General features: G+C 45.0%; 1 protein-coding gene and 1 long non-coding RNA gene across 6 annotated transcripts in view; one reads left to right on the top strand and one right to left on the bottom strand.

Moving 5' to 3' along the window:
- Positions 1–947: 947 nt before the first annotated feature.
- Positions 948–14,524, bottom strand: ETV4 (ETS variant transcription factor 4). 5 transcript variants are annotated; one of them, XM_086863998.1, is made up of 12 exons: positions 14,090–14,524; positions 13,920–14,016; positions 13,754–13,801; positions 10,285–10,338; positions 8,479–8,590; positions 7,828–7,974; positions 7,314–7,555; positions 5,418–5,492; positions 5,222–5,320; positions 4,718–4,890; positions 3,636–3,737; positions 948–2,994 (listed from the first exon to the last, which is right to left on the bottom strand). In XM_086863998.1, exons 1-12 carry the CDS (start codon positions 14,132–14,134, stop codon positions 2,773–2,775), a joined length of 1,416 nt encoding a protein of 471 aa, XP_086720124.1. In that variant the 5' UTR covers positions 14,135–14,524; the 3' UTR covers positions 948–2,772. The 5 variants fall into 5 exon arrangements, with proteins under 5 accessions (XP_086720124.1, XP_086720120.1, XP_086720121.1 ...); XM_086863994.1 differs by having other exon boundaries at positions 5,252–5,320; positions 14,090–14,507; XM_086863995.1 differs by having other exon boundaries at positions 4,718–4,887; positions 5,252–5,320; positions 14,090–14,507.
- Positions 13,925–27,504, top strand: part of LOC111939939 (uncharacterized) — a 49,628-nt gene continuing 36,048 nt past the window's right edge. The window contains exon 1 of the long non-coding RNA XR_015279453.1: positions 13,925–14,122. This is a non-coding gene — a long non-coding RNA (uncharacterized LOC111939939). The remainder of the gene's footprint in view (positions 14,123–27,504) is intronic.

Raw genomic sequence — 27,504 nt, 5'->3', positions numbered from 1 at the left:
ATAAGGCCATCTTTATCTTATCTCTAGTTCCTGTCAAGGGGTCCTGTTGTGGGGAGTGGGGTGGGCTTTGGTGCAGTTGCTTCTTTGCAGTTTGCTAGAATGGACAAAGCCTTTGGGTGATTTTAACCAAAGTTTGAGCCATTAACTATTTTAATCTCTCTCAGAAGGGTCTGGAGCACAAGTCTGATGAGGAGCAGCTGGGGGGCTCAGGAGGGATCTTCTCACTCTACAGCTCCCTGACAAGAGGTTAGAGCCAGGTGGGTGTTGGCTTCTGCCAGTGGTAGTCCAAAAGGAAATGGCTTCAAGTTGTGCTAGAGGAAGTTTTGACTGGATATTAGGAAAAATTCTTCATTGAAAGAGTTGTCAGGCATTGGCATGGGCAGCTCAGGACAGCAGTGGAGTCACCACCCTGCAGGGAATTTAGAAGGCAGGTAGATGTGGTTCTTAGGAATAAGCACAAGTTCTCAGTTTCTGAGTTGTGTGGGAGCTGTTTTATCTCCTTCATGGGAGCTCCTGGTCATTTTCAGGACCAGCAGGAGGACTTTAGGACTCTATTACTCCCATACCAGTCTAGCTGAACTGGAAATGCTGAGTGTATTTATTGACTCCCAGCTCTCTGATCTGGATGTTACGAATCTCTGAGCTTTGGAGGTGACTCCCCCTCAACGAGGGGAACCTTACCTTGCTGATTCCTGGAACTGCTCTGTGGCTGTTGATCTGTTGCCCTGACTTGAGAAACCTGAATGAAATGTGCAGCTAAAATTGCATTGAAATGTATGAATTTACTCCCTGAATTCCTGTTCTGGAAGCAAGGGCAGAGGGGTAGCCCAAAGGATACTGGATAAATGTAAAGTCTTTGGGAATCCTGCAGATGGAGGTGTCAAAGCTGTGAGCTGGTGCCAAGGACAAGTGCAAAGCAAACTCAGAAAGTAAAGAGGATCAATCAGTGAAGTTGTGCTGGCCAAAGACCAATTTATTAGTTGTAGTATTTTTACACTCATAAATAGTAAAGGCAGTTATACCAAAGGAAGGGTTCCCCTCCACCCTCATTCCTGGGACAGCACAGGAACCGTGCTGGCCAGGGAGGTGCAGGGCAAGGCAGGAGGGTCAGGAACTGTCAGAACAGCAAGACTCTGCACAGGGGCCTGCAAAGGCAGCAGCAGAGCAGACTGCTCTGAGGAACCTGGCCTCTCCTCAGGCAGGGAATGCTGCCTTTCATGGGTTGGCATTAGCCATGCAGGGGAGAGTCATCAGGGGAAATCAAGCTTTCAGTCAATATACAGAACTTTTTCTACAGGCTACCATGCTGGCAGGATTGACAATGCTCTGTATTCAGCAGCTGAAACATCAATCTGAAGCAGTGGAAACAGACTTTTTTCTGTATGAATGCACTGCACTGCTCCTTGTCTAACTGGGAACGTGGTGGAGCTGCTAATTAAAAAATTTAACACATTTTAATCAGGATGTAGTGCCCATTAGAACTGTTTACTGTGGTGGAAAACCTGCCAGTTTAGTTAAATTGCATGTGCTGCATTGGACTGCAGAGAGAGCTGCCTTTTTCTCACATCCAAATTCCCCTCAAACATGCAAATATTTGGGTTTAAGTCTGAATTCCTGTATTAAGATCTATGTATGGTTTAGGTTACTTTGTATAGCATTTTTTAATCACACCTCCACCAGGTTCTTCTCTTGCCTCAGACAATTCTCTAGCCAAGGCCAGGATGGGCACACTTTTATTTTTTAAACTTTGAGAATGTCCCATCATAATGTGAAAAAGCCAGGGAGACTTGAGACATCTGGAACATTTTTGAGACTCTGCAGAAGCATTCAGGTGCTACTGCTCTCCATTTACATCATCATCATAACCCTGGAAAAATGTAATGCCTCCTTACCTGGGAGAGCAGCAGCAAAGTGTTCCACCAGGAGCTGCCAGAGCCTGGCAGCTCTTCAAATAGCCTGAGAATGTTTGTTGAAGAAGTTTTAAAGTTTGGAAAAGTCACACCACTACACTGAACTGGTGTCTCAGGCCTTGCTGCTTCCCAGTCCCTCTACCCGATGGAGGCATTGGCTTTGATCTGTGTCCCAGACCAGTGCAATCACACTCCTCTGTTCCCCAAAGTGGCTTTGGGCACGTTCTGATCCTGGCCATCCTGCTCAGAGTGCCTGAGTACCAGAAACTCCTGGCACGAGCAAGGAGGTGAAAGACAGGAGTGTGAACCCTACAAGACAATGAGTACTCCTCAAGGAAGGCCCAAGGTCTGTGACCATTGTCCTGCAGGCAGCCTGGGAAGAAGGCTTAACTGGCCTTTCAGAGGGAGTTCCTCTGGTCAGAGCTGAAAGCAGGTCATACAGAGGTTCAGGACAGCTACTGAGGAATGGAGTCAGCAGCAGCATTGTAGCATTCTCATATATAAAAAAAAAAGCAAACCTGGTGGGGCAGCATCCTGTCCCTCTGCAATGAGGGGGATTGTGAAGGTGTTTGATACGTCTGAGGCACCAATTACCTGATCTGCTGCTGGAGCTGTAGCTCTGCTGCTGGGATGCCTGCAGGGCTGAGAACGTGCCCCATCCTGACAGAGTGAGAGTTTTACCACAAGCACACAAGAGCCCTGTCTGCTGTGGGGTGATCACCCACTTGTGTACCTGAGCTCTTGTCCTGCCCAAAGCAGGGATCCAGAGTTGGGTGCTGGCCTGAACAAATGCTGACACTGGTTGAACACTAACCAGCCATCTCCTTCCATCCACAACCACAGCACAGTGCTCCCAGCAGTGCTAGTACATGTAGCCTTTGCTGTAGAGCTCTGGAGGGAAGCTCCCAAGCTCTGGCAGGTAGGAGCCATTCTCATCCAGGTGAGAGAGAGGCACCGTGTCCTCCTCGCTGACCTGCCGGTCGAACTCTGCCTTCAGCGCCGGCCGCTGCTGCTCGGGGAAGGCCATGGAGAACAAAGCTTCAGGCTCACACACAAACTTGTACACGTAGCGCTCCCCAGCCACCTGCAGGGACAATACCAGGGCAGCTGAGTGCTGCAGGCCCAGGGGCAGCACCAGGGAAGGCTTGCAAAAACATCTGCCTGCCCTGAGACGTGGCAGTCAGAGTTGTACATTTCTCCTTGTGCTGTCCTCTTGTTTCTCCGCTGCTCTGACCTCCCCTGGAACAGCTCCTGGGAACTGGGATGCTGCCAGCTGACACTCTCTGACCTGCTAACAACAGCAGCAGCAGTCCCTGAACAGTCTGTACTGTTACACCCCCAATTATCTCTCCAGGGTCCTGGGTGTGCCACAGACCATCCCTACCACACAGGACCAAGTTCCAGGCAGCCTATCTCTCACCAGAGGAAGGAATGATTACACCTCCGTGAAGCTGCATAAATTCCAACTCTCCTGACTGCAGCCATATACAGAAAAAGAAAGAAATAATAATTCCTCTTTGTTTTATTTCTCATTGCCTACATTCAGCTCCTTCACAGCTTCTCCATTTAGCTACAGCAAAGAAAAGTTTTGGGGAGAGCAAGCCTGGGATCCCTGGCTAGCTCAAGGACATTCTGTCTGTAGGACTGCTTGTCTCAAACAAGAGAAGCATAAAGTTTAAGCACAAAGTTTAAAGCACGAAGTTTCCTCCTGCTTTGCAAACTGACCTTCTGCATGATTCCTTTCTCATAATAGTAGCGCAGTGATCGGCTCAGCTTGTCATAGTTCATAGCAGGACGGTTCTTCTGGATCCCCCACAGCCTGGCCACCTGCAAATAAAGCACCAAAACTCTGGGAATGTCTGTGAACCCAGCCCAAGAGAAAAGAATGCTCTCCAGCTGGTTCTCTTTTCACAGATGGTACCATGACACACACAAACGTTTCAATAATAGACTCATCAATAATTTAGCAGCTTTTTAAACATGAGTGAACTCAAACACTGTCTCACAGAGAAATTCTGGCCACTAGAGTTCATTTGCTGTCAGTACTCTGAAAGCTTGAGGATGCTAAAGGGCCTCTTTATCCTATGTTACACTTAATTTTCAAGGGTCCCAGGTATATCAGGAGCCCAATCCTGAGGGAACATACTGGAAGAGAGCTGTGCCTTCCTACTCCTACATGATTTTCAGCTTTATCCACAAGACTCAGAAGTCTGCTGTAAGCTGATGACAACTTGCCAAGACAACTCACTTGCACTGAAAGTGCCCATAAATTTTGATATGTAGCAAGAACAGTGCTAAATGCAGCTCTAATTGGAACAAGATATGAACAGATATTAATGGACATTTCTCCCCAGTACTGTCATGTATCACTGGGTGTTTTTGGAACATGGCAGCATTTGAAATTGCACTTCAGAGAAAGTAATTTTGAAATAAAGATAGGCTAGGATATATCTGCTTCCAGATTCTTATGAAAACTTCTGCAATCAGTAGGGTTCAAAACTCCAAACCTCAATGTCAGCCTCAAGTATGGAGCATGAAAAGACAGCACAGGTCACTGCAAGCTTGAGAGTGAAGTGTCCAGGGAAATGGAGGCAGTGGATAATTTGACTCACTGCCTTTCTTAAACCTGATATTTGTGTCACTCAAGTTTTTGACCTCTTCTAAAAACCCTGACTTGCTTCAGGGTCTAGCAAGTATGACTGGCAGGCAGAAGCTTCACAGGGCAGAGGAAAAGCCACTTGAGAATCTGCAGCCCCAGAAACAGTGGGTGATTTCCCTGAGCCTGTAGAGAACCTCAATGGCTTCACCTCCTCTGGCTCAATCAGCTTGAACTCCATTCCTCTGCCAGTCCAGGCAATGAAGTGGGAATTGGTGGGATTGTCCAACAGAGCCACCAGGAACTGCCAGAGCTGCAGCGATCCCCGTCTCTGGTAGGGGGGTCCTTCCCGGTACCCTCCGCCTTCCTGCTTGATGTCTCCTGCTGAGAGGAACAAACAGGATGTTTCTAAGGAGAACAGTGCCATTGGGGAAAAAGGGGGAAAAAAAAAGCAGCACATTTCAGTTTCACAAATGTTTACCTGGAATATTTCAGTTCACATACAACAGTGGCCAATTCACAAGCAACTCTTCCAAGAGCAGCTCTGATATATATCACCATTAAGCCACTTATGCTAGAGGGCCTGGTTGCTGCTAAGAAAGCTCAAAAAATGGGATTCCAAAAAGCTGGGTACAAACAAACCTACAAGAACTGTAATGAACTACATAGGCATCAGTCTAGTGGCTGGCTAAGATGATGAGTAACCCTGTCTTACACCAAAACTCCAAGCCATTCTTTCTCCAACCTTCAAATTTTTCTGGAACAACACAGACATCATCAGTAAAGGACCTCATCTGCTTGTCATAGCTGCAGCCTGAAAGAGAAAGCAACATCAGCAGTCACAGCCAGCCAGGGTGGTACCAGAGGACAATTCAGTGCAGGGAAAAGAAGACAGTCTCTGCATTTCTTACCTAATGTATCTTCTGTATTTGAATGGCTTGGGTAACTCTCAGCGTTTATGTACATGGAAGAACAGTCAGGAACATCTACAGAACAATTAACAAACTCATTTATTTAAAAAGCACAGGTGGCAAAATTATCTTGCACTGCAAAGGTGGATGGTGAGTGCAGCTGTCCAACCAAGGTTCTCCCAGAGCCCTCCTGAGGGCTCAGCCTGGTAACCACAGCTTCATCTGCATCATCCTTCCAATCATGAATTAGAGCAGAAAGATTCTGTGTACCACACACCATCCTTCAGAGCAGCCAGGACAGCCAGCCAGTCACCTCTACATCACTTTTATACAAAATCATGGACAATAGGCTACATATGAACCTCTCTCTCACCCCAGTTTAAGATAATTACACACTTTTCTGCTGTTTTCCCAGGTAAGAAGGCATTTCATTTTTCCAGGGCTATGATGATGATGTAAATGAAGAGCAGTAGCACCTGAATGCTTTGCAGAGAGTCTCACAAATGTAATTTCAGATGTCTCAAGTCTCCCTGTTTTTTTCACATTATGATGGGCAATTCTCACAAATAGTTTAGAAAATAAAAAAGAAAAAACAGCCTTTGTTTATAACAAGCAGGAAGTCTTTTCCTGTTCCTGTGTGTAGTGTATAGTGCTGTCTGTACACTGCATTTTGTGTCTCCTGTATCAAATTTATTTATTGTACACAGCTGAAATTGGGAGCTTTGGAAAGGTTTATGTTACATTTCCCTCACACACCTATGCTGGCCATTGCTTCCAGCAGATATTTTGCTGATGCTAAGGGAAGTAAACTCTGAGCTGACAGACTGGGTGTTATTACAATCATAAACTACTCTCACAAAAAACACATTCCTATCTTCTGGGTTTGCACATTTGCTGAACAGAAGGACCCAGTGAAAGAGTAATATCAATATCACAGTGATACCCTCATAGGAGCTTTTTATTTATGTGTTTATTTCTGCTAAAGGAAACAATTCAAGATGCCCATTAAAATACCAGGAAACCAGAAGTACCTACATTCCCTCTGGAAGAGGATATTGTGATCTCAGGGTAGTGAGTCTTTGGACAGATCTGCCAGAAAAATAGGATTTATCCCTTGTGGAAAAATAAGGGGATCACCTGGTGGATCTGGCATCTAGAGAGCTATTTTTGGCATTATAAACTTTTTTCTTGTCATCCCCTAAAATCTCTGCTCTCTGAGCCTTGTTCCCATGGGAAGTAGCAGGTGGAAGCTGATCCTCCAAGGGACACCAAGCAGCACCCTGGCACTGAGCTGAGCCCACCCAGAGCCCCCTTCCTCTGCCAGAGCTAAGAAAGGCCTCCTGCTGCAAGGATCCAGGGCAGTTTTTCTATGCAAGGTCCAACATATTTGATTCCTTCCTCTCTGCTGCCCTTTACAGACCATTTTCAGCTCAGTTTCAGAGCTGACCTCACTTATTTTCTGCAACATTCCAGCTCACAAATACCCCAAAGACAAAAAATTCCCTGTGAAACTGGCAACACCCCTTTCTTCATTTCTGATGGTGTGAGTGTGCTAATCATGAATTTTGAGAGTCTCCTTATTGGCTACATACTCCCTTGGGTGGGAAAACCCCAAACTGCTTTGAATGGATTTAACATCACCTTCTACCTCCCATCTTGTAAAGGCTTCAGCTCTCTGACAGAAAGCCATGGTGAGTGTCCCAGCCTTATCTTGGCTGCAGTGAAGAGACAGAACTGTTTTATTTCCCTGGTGCCACCCCCAGACAACACAAACTCCCCATTCCCAGCGGGTGCTGTGCCAAAGCTCAGCCAGCAGCAGTGATGGATGCTCACCAAGGAGCTGCTCACCCCATTTCTGCCTGCTTCACACAGTCAGGAAGAGCCAGTTCTGCCTACCTGAGTCGTACACGTAATCCACCTGCTCCTGCTTGACCACCACAGCTGGGAACTGCTGCCTGCTGCCCGCCCGCTTCTCCTGCTCGTACTGCGGCTCCTGCTGCTCCTGTTTGAAGCCCTGCTGGGGGTACTGGAGGCAGGGCTTGGGAAGCTGGCACTGGTAGGCAATGGGGTCCTGCTGGGCCATGCCCTGGGAGGGTGGGAAGGAATGGCACATCTCCACTGGTGGCTGATACGCAGAGCTAAGGAGGGAGAGGATGTGAGAGAGCTGCTTTCTCGGCCCTCCGCTTTCAGCTGAGGGACAGAAACTTCCTCAGAAGGATCTTACACAGCCCATCACCCACAGAACGTGGCAGTGTTAAGGTTATGGCCATCAAACCCCAGGCAGCAGTGGTGGGTCCCACAGGAGGGATCCCGTGCTCGCTGTAAATGCAGGAACACTGCAGCCCTGCCTCCTTCAACCACCAGAGAGGGCAATCCCTGCCTGTGGCTGCCTCCCCTGGCAGTAACTCACCTGTTTTCACTGAGGTATCCACAGCTGGATGTGGAGTGGGGTGGCCCTGCAGGGGTCAGGAAGCTCCTGTCCTGTCTGGGGAACTGTTGGAGCGGTGGCTGAATCAGGACTCCGGGGCTGGGGGACTCTCTGGGTCGGTCATAGGCACTGGAACAGCCAAACAGATATTGCAGCATTTCAGTGCTCCAAGAAGGACTCGTGGCAGCACCTGGAACACATCAAGTGTGCTGTCCCCACTCTTGGGCCAGAAAACCCCAGCATAAACTCCCTGCTGTCTCGCTGTTTCTTCAAGCAGAAAACTGGGGAAGGTGTCTGTGCTGGAGAAGCCACAGCACAGCTCAGACAAGTGGGGTCAGGTGTGGGGCAGATCTTGGAAAGCAGTGGGGAGAGGCAGGTGGTAGATGTCAAGATTGCTGAGTTTGAGGATGGCTGAGGGACAGGGAGGATAAAAAAGGGAGAATAAAAAGGAGGCAAACCCAGAGCTGATGTTCACAGGCTGAGCCGCCCATGGGCAGTCCTGGCTGGGGGCCAGAGCTGATGAGCTGTGCTCAGCAGACAGACAGGGCTGCTGCCACACTCTCCATCAGCAGCTAATGCAGAGCACTTGATTTCAGAGCAGCTGCTGTGCCCTGTCTGTGGGAGCCACGTTACCTGGCATAAAGGCACTGCTCGCTGTTGTGCTGGAACGGCTGCTCGTGGCTGCAGGGCTCCGAGGGGCTCTGGGGCTCCTCTTTAACCTTAGCAGGAGGACTGTGAAAGGCTACTGCAGGAGAGAAAGGAAAGATCAAATTGGCACTTTTCTTCCTTATGGGGAGCTGTGATTATCAGGCATTTCCAAATGCAGGAGTCCCCTTGCTGAATCTCTGCTGTGCTAACAGCAGCACCCCTGAATGTGGGACCGGGAGGTCTCAGAACCACTCAGCTCATCCAAAACACCAGTGACAGTCCAGGGAAAAAAAATAAAAAGGTTTCTTTCCATTTTCAGTGCACTGGTCATGGCAAGTGCCTGATGCAGACAAGGAGGGATATTCCTGGGCTTGTCAGAATCTCATGAATAACAAATGTGGGTTGCAGTTTACAGCACCAGCAAGTGGCATGTGGGTGTTTACTTCTTATGCTTTATTCAATCCAGCAGGAGACAAAACTTGCTTCATAGTTCCTCAGAAAGGCTTGTCCTGGCTGAAGGATGGGCTGAGCATCTTCTACCATTGCCTGTGGGTTCTGCTGCTTCTCTGAGGAGCATTTAGGAAGGAAAGTATCCAGAAAGGTACCTAAGTCTAGGCCATCTTTTCAAATTAGGGAAGGATCAGCCCTCCAAATCCAAGCTGTAATCTTTTAGTAAGGCCATCTCCAGTCCTTCATCACCAGCTTACTCCCACCTCTTTATGTCCCATGGTGCTGCTGTGTCTGGGATTTTCAGCACTGTGACTGCTTTTAAGGATGGGAAGGAACATCCTGATCCATTAACACCTCATATTTTTGATGAGTTTATTTCAGGAGTGACCTGAACCTGCACCAGCCGTTTTCAAACCACTTCTCCCTCACATCAAGGACTAAGAGCCCCTTCAGAAGCAAGCAGCTGGCTAAAGGGCCAGAAAAAGGGCTTTGCTGCCTCTCATGGCACAGGACACTTCTATTATAAACATCCTCCCCCAGAATTAATTCTCACACCAAGAGGGGGATATCTGCCCCTTCCCCCCCAAAAAAAACCTGACTCCTTTTGGCCCATTTTGCCAGCACTCAGAGAGCTCGACAGACTCAATATACATAAATAAACCCACAAGATCCCAGAGCTTTCTGTTGTTCCTGGCTCCCACAGCTGCTGCCACTCGGAGCAGAGGAGCTCCACAAACAGCTCTGGGCACTGCCCAAACTGAGAGAGGGGAGAACACCTGGTCTCCACACACCTGGGGTGGATTCAGCATTCCAGGCACGACACTCCTGCATCTGTGCAAAAGCCCAGACCCAAGGGAGGGCCAGAAGAGAAAAGAGTTTTCTGTGTCTGTTTTCTTGTCAATGTCTGGATGTATGCAGCGTGTCTGAAAATGCTGATGGATCAGCTGAGTCTCAGGGGGGAAAGATCTGCTCTCTCCAGGACACTGAACTGCATGGAATTTTCAAGAAGCTGGATTTGTTAGGAGCAGCCAATTCTTTCCAGCCCCTAATAGCTGGAACAGGCTATCACATTACACCTGACTCATTGATGCACTCAGAGTGAAATGTGGGACCATCCCTCTCCTCAGTTCTAGGTCAAAAAGAGAAAGAAATAAAATCTATGGCTCAGAGACCAAGCTGGGCTGCAGGGCCACGTCTGGGGAAAGGAGGAAAACAAGAGCAAGCAGTAAAAGTGTTTAATTTCAGTTTACATGGGGGAAACTGCCTGAGGCAGGGGGGAAAAGGCACCAGAATTTGGATTTGCCCTTCCCCAAGAGACATGAACATCCCCATGCTACTTACAGTTTTCTGAATGGAAGTCAGGCACAAATTGCTCATCATTGTCTGGAACCTGAGCTGTCAGGAGAAAGAGGGAGGGAGGAGTTAGTTTTGGCACTTTGTACAGTATAATTAACACTAAGGCAGAAATAAATCTGTGCAGGAAAGATCTGAGCTTTCTGCAGGGATGATTTTAGTGACTAAGGGTAGTTTCCCTTTGGGATTAATGAATACATGTGTGTCCTGGGACAAACCTTGGGGAGAATCCTCCCCCTGTTTTATAACTTCTAACAATTACTTTTACATCCCTTTTACTGCAGGGAAGGGAGAGCTTGCAGCAGATTGTTGTTATTTCATAAAGCCTGTCACTGCTGCTGAAGGAAATGCTGCTGCTAGTACAAAACAGACAAACCCACAATTTTTGTTATAGCAGAGTGGACAACAGATTGCACTCAGCTCTAAAACAGAGGTGATGTAGTCAAAATTAAGGGACATAAAGGATAAAGCCCACAGCTTAATCTCAGCTGAAACTAAGCTAGACTAGACATGCCAAAAATAAACCTCAGGGAGTATCACTGTGCTAACAGGTGGTGAAAAAGAATGGAACTGGCCAAACCCTTCACTCTGCAGTTGCTGCTCCTTCAAATAACCTGTGTGCCAACAAACTGGAAATGTAAACAATACAAGATGGGGAACTGAGGAAAAAGCATCTAGAAAATTCATTCTCTGAATTAGCTTTGAAAAGCGACATGGAAATAGAGGAAATGACAGGGATCATATTGCATGAGCAGAATTTGAACTTCCCAGCCTTGAGGCTCTCCATGGCATCACTGGTGATGTCACAAGAGAATTAAATACTGAAAGCAACAGGCTGCAGAGCAGAGGTGAAATGAAGGGCAAGGCTGGAGTGAAAGCATCTACTCTCACTGCTGGGCAGTGATGTTTGCACACAGCTACAAGCCTGGGCTACAAGTCTAAAGAGACATTTGCCAGAAGATAACTTCAATTTTTATATTCACTACCTACTTTATATAGTTGCAAACCAGGTATTTTCTTGTTCTCCCCGAACCAACACAGGTACTTGGAAGACCTGGGATAATTAATAAGACATCTAAACCCAGCTCTGGTCTTGTTCCAGTCTCTCAGACTGCAACACTGACCCCACCATTTCCCACACAGCTTCCAAGAGCTGGAACGCTGGAACTTAAATTTTCTGCCTAAGGACACCTGGAGATGTGAATCTGCTCCTTGCATCCATCACAGCACCTGCCTGTGCCTCTTTTCTCCAAGGAAATTTCCTTTTGTTTGTTTCTCTGAATGCTTCTATAAATTATTTGGCTCAGAGTTAATTCCATGCAGTTACCAACTTGGTAACACACCCAAGTCTGCCAGATCCTGGTAAAAACTGCAGAGGAAAACTGGATTTTTAGTAACCAGGCCTAGGATTTCTCAGTATGAGTTTCTTTTAAGAGCCATCTACAGGCAGAATAATTATTTGACTCCCAAAAAGAGAAAACAACTGTTAACTGACACTACTAAAAGTATTTTTAAAAGATAACAAAGAGATACACCTATGATTGAAATCACAAAAATATATGTAGTGACACACATAAACATATATACAGATGTATACATGGTTTAAATTCATTAACATTTTTGGCTGATGCCTTATTTCTAGTTTGCTTCCTTCCCTTTTATTTAAAAAGCAACACAAAAAACTGTAAATAAATATTTTTTTTTTTCTAAATCAAATGTGATAAGGGAAAATAATAAATAACATATTTATGTTTTCCCTTTTTCTTCTGCATTGTTTAGGAAGGTACTCTTCAGTGTTCTGATGCCTTCATCTCTAGAACAAATGTTGACAGGGAGGCACACACAGGACATTAGTAAAAAATATTTTCACCATTCAGGAAGATATTTTGACATACTGGTGAATAGGAAAAAAAAATAGTTTGCTTCAGAGGGTCATTTTTCTTGTTACAAATCTGGAAATGGGAGCAACCATGGGAGAAGCCAGTTCTTCTATATGCAGGCTAAAATCATAAATTATAATATTAAAACTCATGTTGAATTTCTCAAGGATTTCACTGGGACTCTGATTAGCTGCTATGAGCTATGAATAATAATAATAATAATAATAATAATAATAATAATAATAATAATAATAATAATAATAACTCTGCCTATATTCCAAAAACATGCAGTAAGGTTTGCATTATCATTTACTAATCCTGGCTAGAAGCAGAGCATCTCTTTCTCTCTGGTGCTGGGAGCCCACGTGTGACCACAGGGGACTTAAAACATCCTACAAACACTCAGATATTGTAAGAGATTCCATGGAAATTCTTCAGATTGATGAGCTAAAAACATCATCAGACATGAGAAAAATCTAAAATCTCTAAAATTGAGAGTCTACCAAAAATCAGTTCTGAGGCAAACTTATTGGCAGCTCAAGTTCTTCTAAGAATTGAAAGAAATCAATCTCCTGCACATTCAGCAGCTCAATTACACAACCAGTAATTAATACCTATTTTTCTGCTCTGATAAAATTACGTGAATATTTCAATATGGAAACAGCCTGCAGATAACTCCTGCTGCACCTTTACAATCCTCACCCTCCTAAAACACTGCCTGATCAACCTCACCTCGTTTCAGCTCAGCTTGAAATGAACATAAAACTTCTGATGTTTTTTCCTTAATAATCTTCCTTCAAACATCTTTTTGAAGGCTTAAAAAAAGAACTGTTTGACAAGATTCTCCCTCACTTGTGGTAAAATTAGAGGAAATAACCCCGCTCAAAACGCCACACATATTTTTACATTATCGTTAAATATTTTTAAGTACCTAGATCATCATAAGTATTTCTGTACTTATGAAGAGTCGGTACTCGAGGATGTGTTTTGAATTTTCTAGAAAATGGATCATCTGCAGTACTGGAATTAGAACAAAATCACCACGTTTAGAACTAGTTTCACTTGGAATTAATGTGACTCCCTGGCATTCAAAGTTTTCCTTGAAGTTCAAAGTCAAAACAATTAAGACACCAAACTGAAAAATATGTAAATTCCAGGAAGGTCCCCCAAAAGTATTACATTAAAAAAAAAAAAAAAAAAAGGAGAAAAAAAAAGGAGAAAGAATAGAACCATTTGGTTCCCCAAATTAAACCCCTACTTTATTGTTTAAGAAAATATCAACGTTCTGGCAACCAACAAAGCTAAATGACAAATTAGCATAAAATCCAACCAGCTACAAATAGCCTGAAGGGAGAATTGTACCCAGGAAAGTGGGCCAGCAGCCAAGCTCCATTCATAGTCAAATACCCAGCACAATGGTGTCATTCAGAGTCTTAATTTACACAAGCCAGAAGTTGGCGAGTCTGAAAAAACCACTTTTGTTTGGAGCCGAGCAAACACAGCAAAGGAGCGGGGCGAACCTGAAAAACAACTCGAGCAAAAGCGAAGCGGAGCTGGGAAAGGAAGGAGCCTCCTACCTTCAGTGAGCCAGGTCTCCTGGAGCTGCCTCAGGTCGTGGAAGAGCTCTGCGGGGAACGGGCGGGACGCTGAGCGCTCCGGGCCCGGCACCGGGGGAGGCACCGGGGGAGGCGCCGCTCCCGCCCGGCCGTGCCCGGCCCTCCCTCCGCCCCAGGCCCCGCTCACCTTCCGAGTCCTGTCCCGGCGGCACGCCCGGCTCCCCGGGAGTCTCCGCAGCGCCCAGCACGGCTCCGCCAGCGGGCCCGGCCCGGCCCGGGGGCTGCTGCGGGAGGAGCGGGTCAGAACCGAGCCCCGGGCGGAGCGGAGCCAGCCCGGAGCCCCGAGCCGCCACTCACCTGCGGGAAAGTGAACGGCACCTGCTGGTCCAGGTACCCCTTCATCCTCCTCGGCGCTCCCCGCTCTCCCCGGGCATCTGGGGGGTACCGGGGGAGGGGAGAGCCGGGCCGGGCCGGGCCGGGCGGGGGGGCCGCCGGGGGCCGAGATCCGCAGCAGCGGCAGAACCGCGATCGGCGCCGCTCCCCGGAGAGAGCCCGCTGTCCGGGAGCGGCGGCGACCGCGCCGCAGCTGCCGAAACTTGGAATTCGAGGAGGGAGCGAGCCCGCCAGCCCCCGCCCGGGACGGAGCCCCGGGACAGAACCCCGCTCGTGTCGTGTCGGGTCGGGTCCGGGTCCGGGTCCCGTCCGGAGCCGTCTCTCAGCGCCGGCGGCCCCGGCCCACGCCGAGCCCGCGGCGGAGCCGCCCCGTGCGCGCTCCGAGGCTGCCGTGGGCCCGGGGCCGGTCGCCCATTGGCCCCTCGCTCACGGGCCCGGCTCGCCCACTCCTTTGTTTCACCGAATTTGTGAATGGAGCTCCGCGTCGGGGCGCGCCCGCCAATCCCCGCTCGCCTCGGCCGTCACCCTTTGCCGGGTGGGCGTGGCCTCTGTCCCGGGGACCAATCACATCGCAGAGCTGCGCGGTTCATTCACGGCCGAGCTCCCATTCATAAAAAAACCTAAAATTCCGCCGAGTTCATTCATGAGCGGCCGCCCCGGGCTCGGGCCCGCCCTGCCCCTCCTCTCGTTTTCATTTCATTCACTCTCTGAGCTCATTTTCAAACACTCTTCACGTTCAGTTCTGTTCTGAGGAAGTCTCAGCAAGAGTTGGAAGAAATCTCACACATCCAACAGGAGCGAAAATAATTAAAGCCCCGGCTGCCAAAATCAGTTCTACTCATGCAGATGTTAAGGGACGAGACCATTAGGAAAAAAAAAATTAGTCTTGGGATTTGCACACTAAAAAAAAGTGTATTTTTTTTTTCCAGATACCAGATGCTGTCTCCTGGGCCCTGTGCATGCATCCAGTGTTTCTTTTTCCCCAAATTTCTCCTTTAAAATTCCAAGATACTATATAACATTTATTATTCCTCTTTATCTTCCAAAAAATATTAGTGACAGGCAGGACCTGGTGATAGTAAGATAAACATTCATGGAAGATTATCTCCTGGAAGAGAAATAGGTACTCAAGAGAAAAAGAAAACAGGATAGTTATCTGTAAGGCTAAATGGAACTTTACATTTTTAATGTTTTCTCTAGATCTCACCCCTCCCAGTTTCCTGTACTGCTCTGCTTGCTGTGAAGGGGTGTCTGTGAAGTTTAAGTATCTAGTCAGTGAATATTTGATATTTCTGCTAATAGGCTACAAGTCCCCTCTGTGCCAGAGGACCTGACTGAGCAGTTCATGCCTGTGGGAGCAGCTGGCACCTGTGAACTGCCAGGGAATTTCCATCCAACACCTGCACCTGCTCCCACATCCTCAAACATTCTACACGTGGTCAAATGCAGCACAATTTCAGCTCACTCTGCTTTGAGAAAATCACTGAAGCATGTGAATTAATCTAAATCTTCACTTTTACCACATTTTTTCCTGCTTCTTATGATTTGTAGCAGTCTATTGGGGCTTTTAATTGTAATCCAGTTTTATGGGACAATTGTGAGAGAATATTTCTCCTGGTTAAATTGTTCTTACAAAATTTATGCTTTTAATGTCTTATGAAGTCTAAGTGTTAACACACACTCATGTGCTACCCTTACTAGTTAAGTGATAATAAAAACTTGTTACTGAGATCTGACTTCAATCCCTGGCTCTGCTCTGAGCTCCAAACAGGATGGGATTTTCTGCTGTGGGATTTGTTCACTCTGTGATGTTCTAATTTCCCATCCAGCTGGCAGGAGCAGGAATGTTGATGTCTGAGGAGCCTTAGGTCTCAGTTGTCTTTTCACTCCTCTGTCACTGTGCAGAGGGACTGGAGACTCTCCAGAACACAAATCTGAAAAGGAGCAGCTGAGGGAGTTGGGTGGGCTCATCCTGGAGAAAATGAGGGTCAGGGGAACCTTCTCATTCTCTACAAGTGCCTGAAAGGAGGGTGTAGTGAGATTCATCTCCCAAGTAGAAGGGATAGGACGAAGAGGAAAAGGCCTCAAGTTGTGCAGGGAAGGTTTCCATTGGATATTAAGAAAAATTTCTTCATTGAAAGGGTTGTCAGGAATTGGATCAGGCTGCCCAGGACAGTGGTGGAGTCTTCACCTGTAGCAGGATGTTCTGCCTGGAGTGGGGGTGAAACAACTCAAACTTCAGCCTATTTGCAAAGCTGTCAGTGGGGAATGGAGAAGGGAGGGATTCACACTGCTTCTGGTGCCTGGCTGTTTGTCAGAGTTAAACATCCTGACAGTGAGATGAAAATGTGGCAGAGCTGGTGCAGTACCTGATGAAGGAACCACCAGGTGACATTACAGATATTTATTTTCCTGCTGAGCTGACAGATGGCCTGGGGACTTTAAGAGCTCAGTCCCACCTTTTGACAGCAGGTTCTCCTTAGATTGTGTGTGGAAATCCCTCCCTGGACTGGGGATGGCTCTCAAGCTCACTCCTTGGCTGAGTGAAAGAGTTGTTGGTCTGGGTGAGCAACATCAATCTCTACTTCATAATAGTTTTGGCTTTAATGTAATATTCAATATTGTTTCAAAATTAGTGCACTACACTGTATTAGTAGTTATAGCTATCCATACTGTGCAGTAAAAAATTCTGATGAAGATATTTTAGTCTAATCATTATCATAATAAATAATTTATTTTTATATTAATATACTTGATTTGCCATCCTTAATCCTGTGGGACAAAGCTGTATAAAGTTTCAATTACACCTATATAATCCTTTAGATATAAACTGCTGACAAAGTTTTGGACTACTTGATCCAGCAGCACCCAGAGTCCTTTCTGGTTAGGAGTTTAGAAAGCCAGGTGATCCTTTCTGCGCCTCATTGTCATTTGTACCAGCCAGGCAGTAATGCCATCTTTTAAATTTGTGGTTTTTTTCTCTGACAGAAATGTCCTGTCAATGCTATCAATGGCCTTTTCTATTTCTATGTCACATTTATTTTCAAAGCCTGGCTAATCAAATGTGAGCAATTAATGTTCAGGGTGATTATTTGCCTTCCATTATTTACTTTTTTTTCTTGAGGTGTGGAGTGTGTGAAGAGTTCAGATGTGATACATAAACCAGAGAGCTGATTCTTGCTTATAAAGTATTAGCAACAGATTTATTCCATCATTGTAACACACACTGCCTGAGGTGTTTCTTCCCTGGACTTACATTTTATTTTTCTTAGTCACCAACTGAATTTTGTGCCTAATCCTCCTCCCCCTCCTGTGTCCATCCCTAAGGTTTAACTGTTTCCATTTATTGTACTGGTTTTAGAACCCCCAACCCTGAATTTCAGCTGCATCCCCTGCAGCCCACAGCAGCTGTGGTTGGTGTAATGGAAAGCTCTCAGACAGAGATGCTGACACAGCCAGGATCAAATGACAAATGTCTTAGAAAGTGACACACTGAAAGTTGAAAAACCCCTCTCTGTACTATAGAATGGAACATGAACAGACCTGCAGCTTTATAAAAATAATAACAAACAGCTGGATGAAGAGCTCAGGTTCCTTAACATCAGCCATGAAATCAGCCCAGCTGCTCTTCAATACCCCTCTGCTGCTCGAGCAGGAATATCACGAGTAAGGTGCTGAGTTTAGAATTTCCTATTGTTACCAACCCTGGAGCTGATGCAATACCTAAGGAAACACAGAAATCCCTCTCTGTAAACACCTGCCAAGCACTGCTGAGCAGTCCCAGCTCAGCCCAGCAAAGCACATCCTTTCACTGCTTCCACCCTGGACAAACACCTTCTCTGTGCTGCTGCTTTCAGTAGCACACACCACAGGGTCTGCACTTGGACTGAGAGAGGCCCTTGCTGTCATTGAAGCTGTGGGAAAGACAAAAAAACCCTTCAACAACTTTTTTAGTGTTAGAAAATCGAGGCGTTACATTATTCCAGCCAGGATGTGCAACAGAAATCATTTCATCCACACAGAGCCTGGGTTGTGCTGAGAAAATCATTCCATGACACATGAATTTTATTAGATTTTTCAGATGCTTACAGAGAAATTCATTGCTTCAATGTTCATCTGTCCTAAGTTAGGTAGTTCTCAGCATTTGGATTTTTATTGGATATGTGTTGGTGACATTGCACCTACCAATGCCAGCTTTGCTGTCCCTGCAGCAGACTCTTGTTAATCTTGGAATCTCTGGAATTTTGAGCCTGTGCAGCTGATGAGGCTGTCAGTAAAGGCTCTGCCTTTGAAGTTTGTGTGATCTTCCATCCAGTCTGACTTAGGCCAGAATCCTAATGAGGATTTTCCAAATCAGTGTGATCGACAAGTCTGCTAAAAGAGTGTGAAGCTCGGTAATTAACCCCCAGACTGCAGAGGGCTGCTGGGCACAGCAGAAAATGTGAGTTTTGACTGGTAATATGCAGGCTGCTCTGCAATCCCCTTCCTGAAGTGTCCATCCCTGAGCATCCTGGCTGCTGCAGCAGTTATCCACAACACTGGAACACCGTCATAAGCTCTCCCCTAAGCCTTTTTTTTCCCCCCTCAAGAATTAAAACATTCAGTTCTCAGCTTTTCCTCATGTGGCAGCTTTCCAGGCTTTGGATCATTTTTGTGGCTCTTCTCTGGACCCTTTCCAACCTGTCCACATCTCTTTTTTTTCTTTATAGCAGGGATCAAAGCTGTATTCCAGGCATGGCCTGCTGAGTGTTGAGAGGGACAGTGAGAGCTCTGGCAGTGCTGGGGATGCCCTGGTTGATGCAGCTGTGATTTCTCTGCTGCACCAGCACTCTGCTCACTCATTTTCCTGCTCATCCCCCAGGAACCTTTCCACAGTTTGGAGGTTTCCTCATCCTCGTTAATTTTGAGACAAAAAGCATAGAAAAGAAAGGTTGTGCCCAATGAGGCCCAGAACTGGATCTGGCATAATCAGTCCAGGGGGGATGTGAAGTGCAGAGAAATCTAAATTGCAGACATGGATTATTGACCAATGTTTGAAATACACAGAATGCCCTCCTGGTAGGAAGTTCTCTTTCTCAAGCCTAAATATGTAAATCACAGTTTGCTTTTGTTCAGTCTCTTTCTGGAGGAGGATCTATGGTAGTTTGAGTTATTTACTTGTGGTTTGAAATTAGTGTTTTATTTTCAGGCTGTTGTGTAAGGGCAATAGGATGGGAGATTTCCACCAGCTCACAGACCTTTACTCATGAGACTTGCCATGCTTTTCAACTCTGGGTGACTTTCTCCAGTGCAGGTAGTCCCAGTAGGAAAGGAAGTGTCTGGGTTGGTTTCTTGCACTTTTGTGGCCATCTGAGACACAGCACAAACTCTTGAGAGAACAATTTTGTATCATCTTGTGAATAAAACAGTCCTTTTAAGCATTCATGACAGCCACTTTTTATAATGTTCTGAATGAGAGAAGACATTTCAGGCACTCTGTCTACAGGAAGGAAGCAATTATTTTATTAGCACTTTGAGAAATTAACTTATGTGAATTATGGCAGAATAAGTTTAGCAAAATGCTATAATGTAAGAAAACAATTAAAAAGAGTTATATAAGGTTGGGTGGCTTCTTTATTCTGATAGAGTGTGCAGTTAATTGATTGTCACATGGCTATAATGTACCAGGACAGCTGTGAGAGCAAATAGAGAGATCTCTGCTCAGGAGAGGAAGTGCAGAGAAAGGTCCAGGTCTTGTAGGGAAAAGGGAATGAGCAGTGGGCTGTCACCCTCAGTTCCTTCTCTCTGTGCTGTGGAAGGAGAATAGGTAATAAGATAGATAATAGAGAATAGATAATAAGAGAATTCTCATAAAGAGAATGATAGGGAGTTCCTCTGTCCTTCAGTTTCCACAGCTTGATGCTGCAGGATCACTCTTAGTGCTCCTCATGACTGCAGGAAGCAGAAAGACTTCAGGGTTGGATTCCAGAAATAAGAGAAGCAGAGAGGCTGCTCCTGGCAGGTTAGGACCAACTGAACTGTTCCTGTTCCTTTCTGAGAGTTCTCAACATTCTGTAAACCCTCTTGGCCTGTTGGTCAGACAGTTTTTAAAGAAGCTGGAAGAAAATTATATCCTTTCTCATAAAGCCATTGCACTTTGTTTAGCACAAAGAGAAGCATGGAGCCAGGAAAGCAGCTGTGTTAGAGGAAAGGAAATTAAGCTAGAGGTACCAGTTAAAAATCACTTGCATTATTGCTCTGAAGAGTTCTTTTCTTAAAATCTGTGAAGAGAAGCCTTCACTTGCTGGTACTCACAGATTTTACACTATGTAGTATCACCTGCTTAATTTTTTAGCCTGGCTTGCAGCTTCACTGGGGTGCTTTCACTTCCCTGCACCACCATGAAACTCAGAAACAAATCCAAAAAGCTCAACTGGTATTCCAGCAGGAATTCTGTCTGGATCTGGGTCAGCTGGCAACTTCTGTGCCTCAGTTTCTCACCTGCAGAGGGCCAAGGTAGTTTGTTACTTCATAAGAGACACACAATTAATTAGAGCCTGCAAAGTGCACCACAAAGAGGAAAATATTGGGTTAAATTGTGTTGCAATGGAGGTTGTAGTAATTATAATTGCAGTAATTGCTTTCTTATGAAAGTTTGGCACCTTCATTTCTCTAATGACAGAAATCACAGCAACTTCTCCTTAAATTCTATCTGTTACCCCGTGAAACAAAGGTAGTGAAAGATGCACAGGCCATCACTCTGCAAAGTATTATGGATCAGGGAAAAGGCTGGAATGGGATCACAGCTGGAGCAGCACGAAGAACAGGATGGAGCATGGAGTGTGCATTGTTCAGGAGTCAAGAGGGAGTTGTACCTTTTTGCAAGGCATTTGAAGAAAGGCCTGTCTTGATTATCAATTTGTGTTTCCAACAGACACAACCCCCCAGTCCTTCATGCAGGAAAACACAGCAGTGAAGTACCAAAAGTGAAGAGTGTCAAGGGAGGACTCTTCAATGTTAGTCAGGTAATTTTTCACTTAAAAAAAAAAACAACCCTTAAAATATTATAAAATTAAAATTAAAATATTAAAATAAAGCTCATTTTGCTTTGAAAGTGGTGATCTCCCATCTTCCCTTGTTTGCACAATGCTGGCTGGGGTATGATGAGGGTTTTGTGGGACTACAGGGATGACCAGAGGCAAACACAGAAATGAGAGGAGCGAGGTGCAGATTTTGTCAGGAGCACTTCTCCATGCAGCTGACCTGGGGCACTGAAATATAAAAATCAACTGAGGCAGTTAGATGGTAAAGAGGGTACTAAGTAATTAGCAAGCAATCAAGACAGGAGAGAGGAACTTCACTTGTAGAAGAGTGTGCAGAGCCAGGGTACCAAAGCAAGACTCACAGCTGTTAGCAGGTACTAGCAACTTGGGCCATTATGGTTGAAGTAACCACCAATAAAATCTAATCAATGAAATCCCTTTTAAGTTGGTTGGATCAGTGACCCAGAAAATAGCTCCCCTGCAGAAAAGGAAATGATAGTCTATAAAGTGAGAACTCAATGGGAAAAATCTATTAAAGTGAGGGAGCTATAAGGAGACCTTTGGTGTTAAATGAAACCTTTTGGAAAGAAGCCACAAAAAGACTCGGAGCAGACTTTTAACCCTGCAGCTGCTGCCATGCCCAAAAGTGCTGAGGTCTGTGATGGTGTCACCAAAACTGCAGGAAAAACAAAAACTCTCCAACAATGTGTTTTAGTGTTAGAGAATGAAGGCATTACTTTATTCTGGCCAAGATGTGCAACAGAAATTATTTCATCCACACATTGTGTGGGTTGTGCAGAGAAAATCCTTCCATCACTCAAAGTTTTCACTGCATTTTTCTTGTACTTATACAGTCAAAACCCAGGGAAATTCATTGGTTCAATGTTGATTGGTCCCAAGTTCCACAGTTTGTAGGATTTAGTTTCCTATTGATCCCTTCACCCTTGATGCTATTTCAGTTCTCATTCTTCATTCATTTATTGATCTTTTCCCAGACCTGGTGTCTCTGACCATGCCAGGGGTGATGTTTGGAGTTGATGTTTGTTTATTTGTTATCTTTTGTGTATCTTCTGTGCTGCTCCCAGTCTGCTGAGACATTAAACTCATCACATCTTGAGTGATGAAACAGTCCTTTGAAAAGAAATACAAAATTCCTTTCCCCCAAGACAAAGGTGACTAAATTTACCAAAACCAATTAAGTTTTGTATAATTTTCCAACAATGGGGTGGGAAGGATGCAGCAGCAGCACCTTTCAGACCCAGCTGAGGAGTTCTCAGAGTGGATTTTGGAGTATCCAAATGCTGGGAATTGGGCTCCAGGAACAGGCTCATCCCACAAGGCTTTGAGCTGATTTCTCTGCTGGCCAAGCAGTGGATTCAGTGTGCCCAGAATTACCACTCAGCTCTTTTGTACCAAAGGAGGCATTCAAACCCCAGTTAGTGAGGCATCCTGAGCCTGGGGCAGTGCAGAAGATGAATCTGATGGACCCAGGAGTGCATTATGAAGGAAAACACAAATTCAAAATATCCCACCCAACAAATCTGGCGAAAAAAAAAATAAATCCATTTTTCATAGGATTCTTATTTTGGTCCAAAAACCATCTTTCTGTTGTTTGCCTATAGAGAGTATTGGCTGATTGCTAAGACTAGAAGACAAAAAGCAGAATCTGTGCCTTGTTTTTTTTGACATATCAGTGCAATTTCTGATATGTCTGAGGAGCTAAATGGGAATCCAACAGTCCCTGGAATATAATTCAATAATAATAAAACTGGGAAAAGCATCTTGAAACAAGTTAGTAACACAGACCTCCTGAAAATCAGAAAATTCAGAACATCCTATGCATTAAATTCCTAAGCTAAGATTAATTTGATTCAATGACTTTATTATTTTTTAAATGCTAGGCCATCCCCATTCATTATCCAAAAATGAAGAGAAGTTCACTGATGCAAAATAAGTCTAGTACCTAGGAAAATTTTTTATCCAGAGCTAGGTCTTGATAATCAATATAGACTTCATTCTTGCATATAAATCACAGTATAGAAGCTGAGACTATCCATGTAGAAGTAGAAGAATCAGTCAAATGTGTTTTCACATTTTCAAAGTATTGGAAGTAATACAGCAAATCTGCCCCCAGGGACACTTAGCCCTTTTTACCTTTATCTTCACTTGCTACCTCTGACTTTTTTTTATTCCATGTAGGAGGAAAAGAGATGGGGGGGAGAAAGCTTCTATGCAATGGAAGGCTGTGTGAAAAACATGTGTAACCTCTGCTCTTTTTAAAAGTGTTGAGAAAAATCCATGGGATTACAATTTGAGAAAACTTATTTTTCCAAAGAACCTGCCCTGGGACTGGAAGGTCACCGAGCTGCAGGACCTGAGATATTTCTGCCTGGAGTAATCATTATATTAAATCATTATATTAAATCATTATATTAAAACTTCAGGTTCTGAAAGTCTGAAAAGAGGATCCTACCTTATCAGAATTTTACCTTCTTTTCTTTGAAAGCTGTTTAGTCCTGTTGTTTGGCCAAGTAGGTTTGCCAGGGAGAACTTGGTGAGGGGAAGGAGTGAGGAGCCCATTTGGAGCACTCAGCATTTTCTGACTGAAGCCCCTGCTGGGCTCATACTGCTTTTGCCAGACAACCTGGTGTGTGCCATACTGAAAACCTAAAGATAGACAAACATAATATGTATTATATGTGAAATTCACTGTTTAAAAGCCATTTTAAGTCACACAAATGTGCCTCATACAACAATCCACCCTTGTTCTGAAGAAGTAAATCGTGTCTCCTTTTTTTGGCTCTGGATATATTTATGTGGGGCAAGTAACCTGATTGTAAATATTGATGAAGACACTTGTCCTTTCACATTTGATTCCTTACATGGCACTGGCCAAGAGGTGTTCCCTGCCTGGAGATGGGGAGGGGGCAGCTCTGTGTGCTTTGGGGTGTAGGATGGGGAGGCTCCTGAGCAGCTCAAAGCACGTCCTGCTGCAGCTGCAGACACTCCTGTACCTCTGCCAGATCCCATCCTTCTGTCTTCACCTTCTGTGTAAAGGGCAGCAACAGTGTAAAAATTCCTCAGCTCTGAACTCAACTGAAGTTACTCTTTCTTAGGAGCCCTAAATAAAACAAGAATCAAAATTTTTGAAATAAATGGTTATTTTTCCTTAGAGTAGTTGTCAGCACGTAAGAGTGTTTCAGGGCTTGCTTACAAGAAAAATTAAAACAAACACTAATTTCTCAACCATTTCTGGCAATATTTTTAAAGAACCTACCAATAGCTTCTGTTTGTCAGAGTTTTTAGTGTAAACTCATGCTAGTGAGTTGGCCAGATGCTTCTTAGGGAACTCTGCTGTCAGCTCATTGTTATTGCAGCACTTCTTTTCAGAGCACTGCCCTTCATGAGAGGCTGCAGTGGCTCCTTCTGAAAGTTGCAGAGGTGGTGGAGCACAGGGCCTGACAAAGCCCAGTGCACAATGGCAGAAACTCAGCAGAGCCCTGCCTTGCTCTGAACTTTCCCTCCTCCTTTTCAATGTCTGTGGTGACAAATTGTCCCACCCTGGATGCAGCACAGGATGCACCAGTTGAGATGGTGCCTGGTCTGTTGGTAGGGATGGAAAACAGTTGTTTGGACCATTATTCAGTCATTTTTTTTGCATTCCTTCTAACATCTGGAGTCACCCCAGCTCATCTTTCCCTCCTTCCAGAGCAAGAACTTTGTTCTCTAACAGTGAAGGCATCTCTTACAGCAATCCCCGTGCACAGCAGAACCTCACAAGCAAAGACAACCCCCCGTGGCTCCTCTTGTTTACTCCAGCAAAGAATGAAGTGATTAAAGAGGCCAGAACATACCTTTTCTCCCCAGGATACACAGGAGAGGCCCAGCTGAATAAATACCCTGTGTTATTGCAGTCTGCTTGCGTGGGAGTTAAACTGCAGGTAGCAAAGAGCCAAATGCAGTGATGGCCACACTCAGCATCCTCTGCCAGTCCCACAGATGAGAGCGAGCCAGGAAGATTTATAAGGGCAAAGGCAAATTCCTGGAGTTCCCTGTGCAGCTGGAGCTCTCTGGGCTTGCACTGAGAGCAGGGAATATCTCAGCCTGATGCTCTCCTGCTCCTGCAGCACGTGCCCTGGGATGAAGGCTCTGGGATGCAGCAGAGATGCTTCCACCCAGACTGGTTTGTGCCTTGTCAGCCTTCTCTGCCCTCCCACAGAATTCTGCACCCTTCTGTAACAACCATTCTTTTTCCTAAGAAGCTTTTACATGTTTTGAGCTCATATCTATGTGGAGTGTAAAGACACTCAGAGGGGACAGGAAGATAAAGGGTTGATGCATTTTCACTGAGCTGGCAGGTTAAGGTGTGTGTGAGCAAAACTTCAATAAGAAGCACAGAAACCCATGGAGAGGGGTTTTATAACCTCCACTCCTGGGATTGCAGCGATTTTTCTTTCTCTCCTTCACTTTCTCTGCCTATTTTGATAGACATTAGCAGAATAGAGATGATTTTTCTACTTTAAAAAAACCAAACAAACCAAATCAGTCACTGCTTTCAGTGGGCACAAGAGTGGCTGCATCTTGTGTAATCAGAAACAGGCCACAAAGTTAGGAAAAATGAAGAAGCAGAGTCCTAATTAGGGAAGAAACTGTGATTTTTTTTTCCCCCAAAAAAAACCCATTATTGAATAGTTCTATTTTCATGTTCAACTTAACTGCTGAAGTGTGATAAAATGCTCTGAACTTGAAAACAGAGTAACTATTCTCTAATCCTTTTCTAAAGTCCACAAAGAAAAGAAAGATGTTTGTTTCAGATGTCCTGCAAAAGGCATGGGGGGACCTGCTGAAGGCTGCACTGCACTGATGTGGGACCAAACTCCAGGTTCTTGACTGATGGAAAAGCATTTCCCTCTATTTTTCAGTGAGCCTAACTTGCTAACATGAGCTGGCTGAGTGAACACAGAGACTGCAACTGGGACAAATCCCAGCTTCCTCTGAAATTTACAAACCTTTTTTTTTTTTTTCCTGTCAGATTCCAGACAGATGAAATTTCCTTGGCATAGACCTATTCCATCTCTCCTCTGAATCACAATAAATCTCGACTTGGAGGGTAACTGATCAAGAGTGGGAAGAGAACCTGGCTTTGTGTTCAGATACAGCCTCATCTGCCCACCAGCTTCCCTCCTCCCATGGGTCCTGCCTCTGCTACTACTCATTTTCTGGAAAATCCCAATTTCAATTTGATTCCAAAGGTTGCTGGGTCCAATTGATACTGTTGTTTGTATGATAAGTGTAAAGAGTGAGTACATTCCTCAGGTCATAAATCATCTCAACCTGACCCCAATTAACTACAGACCCTGCATTTAATTTCTCTCAGTTCTCACCAGCCATAACAAATGAGGTCATTCTGTGTCAGTGAGACACTGGAGCAGACACCGCTGGGAGCACCACTGGGGATTCTGGTCCAGTTCTGCTGCAGGGAGAATGAAGGAGACAGAATGGATCATATCTTCCTTTGCTTTCCAGATAGCAGTCATGGCATTCTTGGCAGCATAGGTAAAGGATTTTCATAAGGATACAGGAAAACCACAGATCCGTAAGTTTTATTTAAATTTTGCTCCCATAAGAGAGTGAGGTGATCTTTGACACCTGTGGCTGCCTGCCTTGCACAAAATGATTCAGTTGTACCTTGTGCCAAGGTCTAGCACCCAGTCAAACTCATCATGAGCTCAGATTTGCATTACAGACACCCAAAATGTCCTTCCCTCTCGAAGGCTCTTTCATTTTCAGGTGGCTCATGGCAAAGGCTGCATGGGACCTGTAAAAGAGACTGTGCTTCTGTTTGCAAAATGCACTGCTGTGGAGCTGATGGTCAACAGTTTCCTCAGGTCTGAGAGATTCTTCTGAGCTGGCACCACTGAGAAGGGCTCAGTTTTCTGTGGAATAAAACCTTCTTGAGCTCAGTGGGATGCTAGAAATCGAAAAGTCGTGGAGAGAGTGCTGAACCTGTTGTTCCTGAGGCTGAGATTTATGCCTTGGATTTGAACAGGAAAATCCAAGTGACTCTTTCTTATAATTCACTGCTTTCACTGTGTTGTTTTACCAACAACGTTTATCTTGTTCTTTTAATGTTATCATAAAAGTGCAGTAACAATACAATAATGGTGAATAATCTAAAATTCCATCCCTAAGGAAGGCTAATCAGATCAGTTCACTAATGACAACCAGCATGAGAATTGAATTAATTCTTTTTGTTTCCAATTAAAACTACCTGCCTTTAACCCTGTTTTATACAACTGACTACTTCTCAATTGAGTAATGTAGTTTTTATTTGTGAAATCTCATACTATTAAATGC

The sequence above is a fragment of the Cyanistes caeruleus genome, chromosome 27 (genome assembly GCF_971803275.1).
Source record: "Cyanistes caeruleus chromosome 27, bCyaCae1.hap1.1, whole genome shotgun sequence".
In the NCBI taxonomy this organism is placed as follows: domain Eukaryota; kingdom Metazoa; phylum Chordata; class Aves; order Passeriformes; family Paridae; genus Cyanistes; species Cyanistes caeruleus.
The sequence above is the reverse complement of the archived record's forward strand: the minus strand, read 5'-3'. Positions and strand labels throughout refer to the sequence as shown.

What these genes read in the sequence shown, in the direction of transcription:
- ETV4 (XM_086863998.1), bottom strand. Translation starts at nt 14,134, where the DNA reads ATGAAGGGGTACCTGGACCAGCAGGTGCCGTTCACTTTCCCGCAG. An exon ending in TGCCGTTCACTTTCCCGCAG is followed by an intron (nt 14,017 to 14,089) that starts GTGAGTGGCGGC and finishes CTCCTCCCGCAG; the next exon opens with CAGCCCCCGGGCCGGGCCGG. An exon ending in AGCTGATTGAGCCAGAGGAG is followed by an intron (nt 3,738 to 4,717) that starts GTGAAGCCATTG and finishes CTTTATTTGCAG; the next exon opens with GTGGCCAGGCTGTGGGGGAT.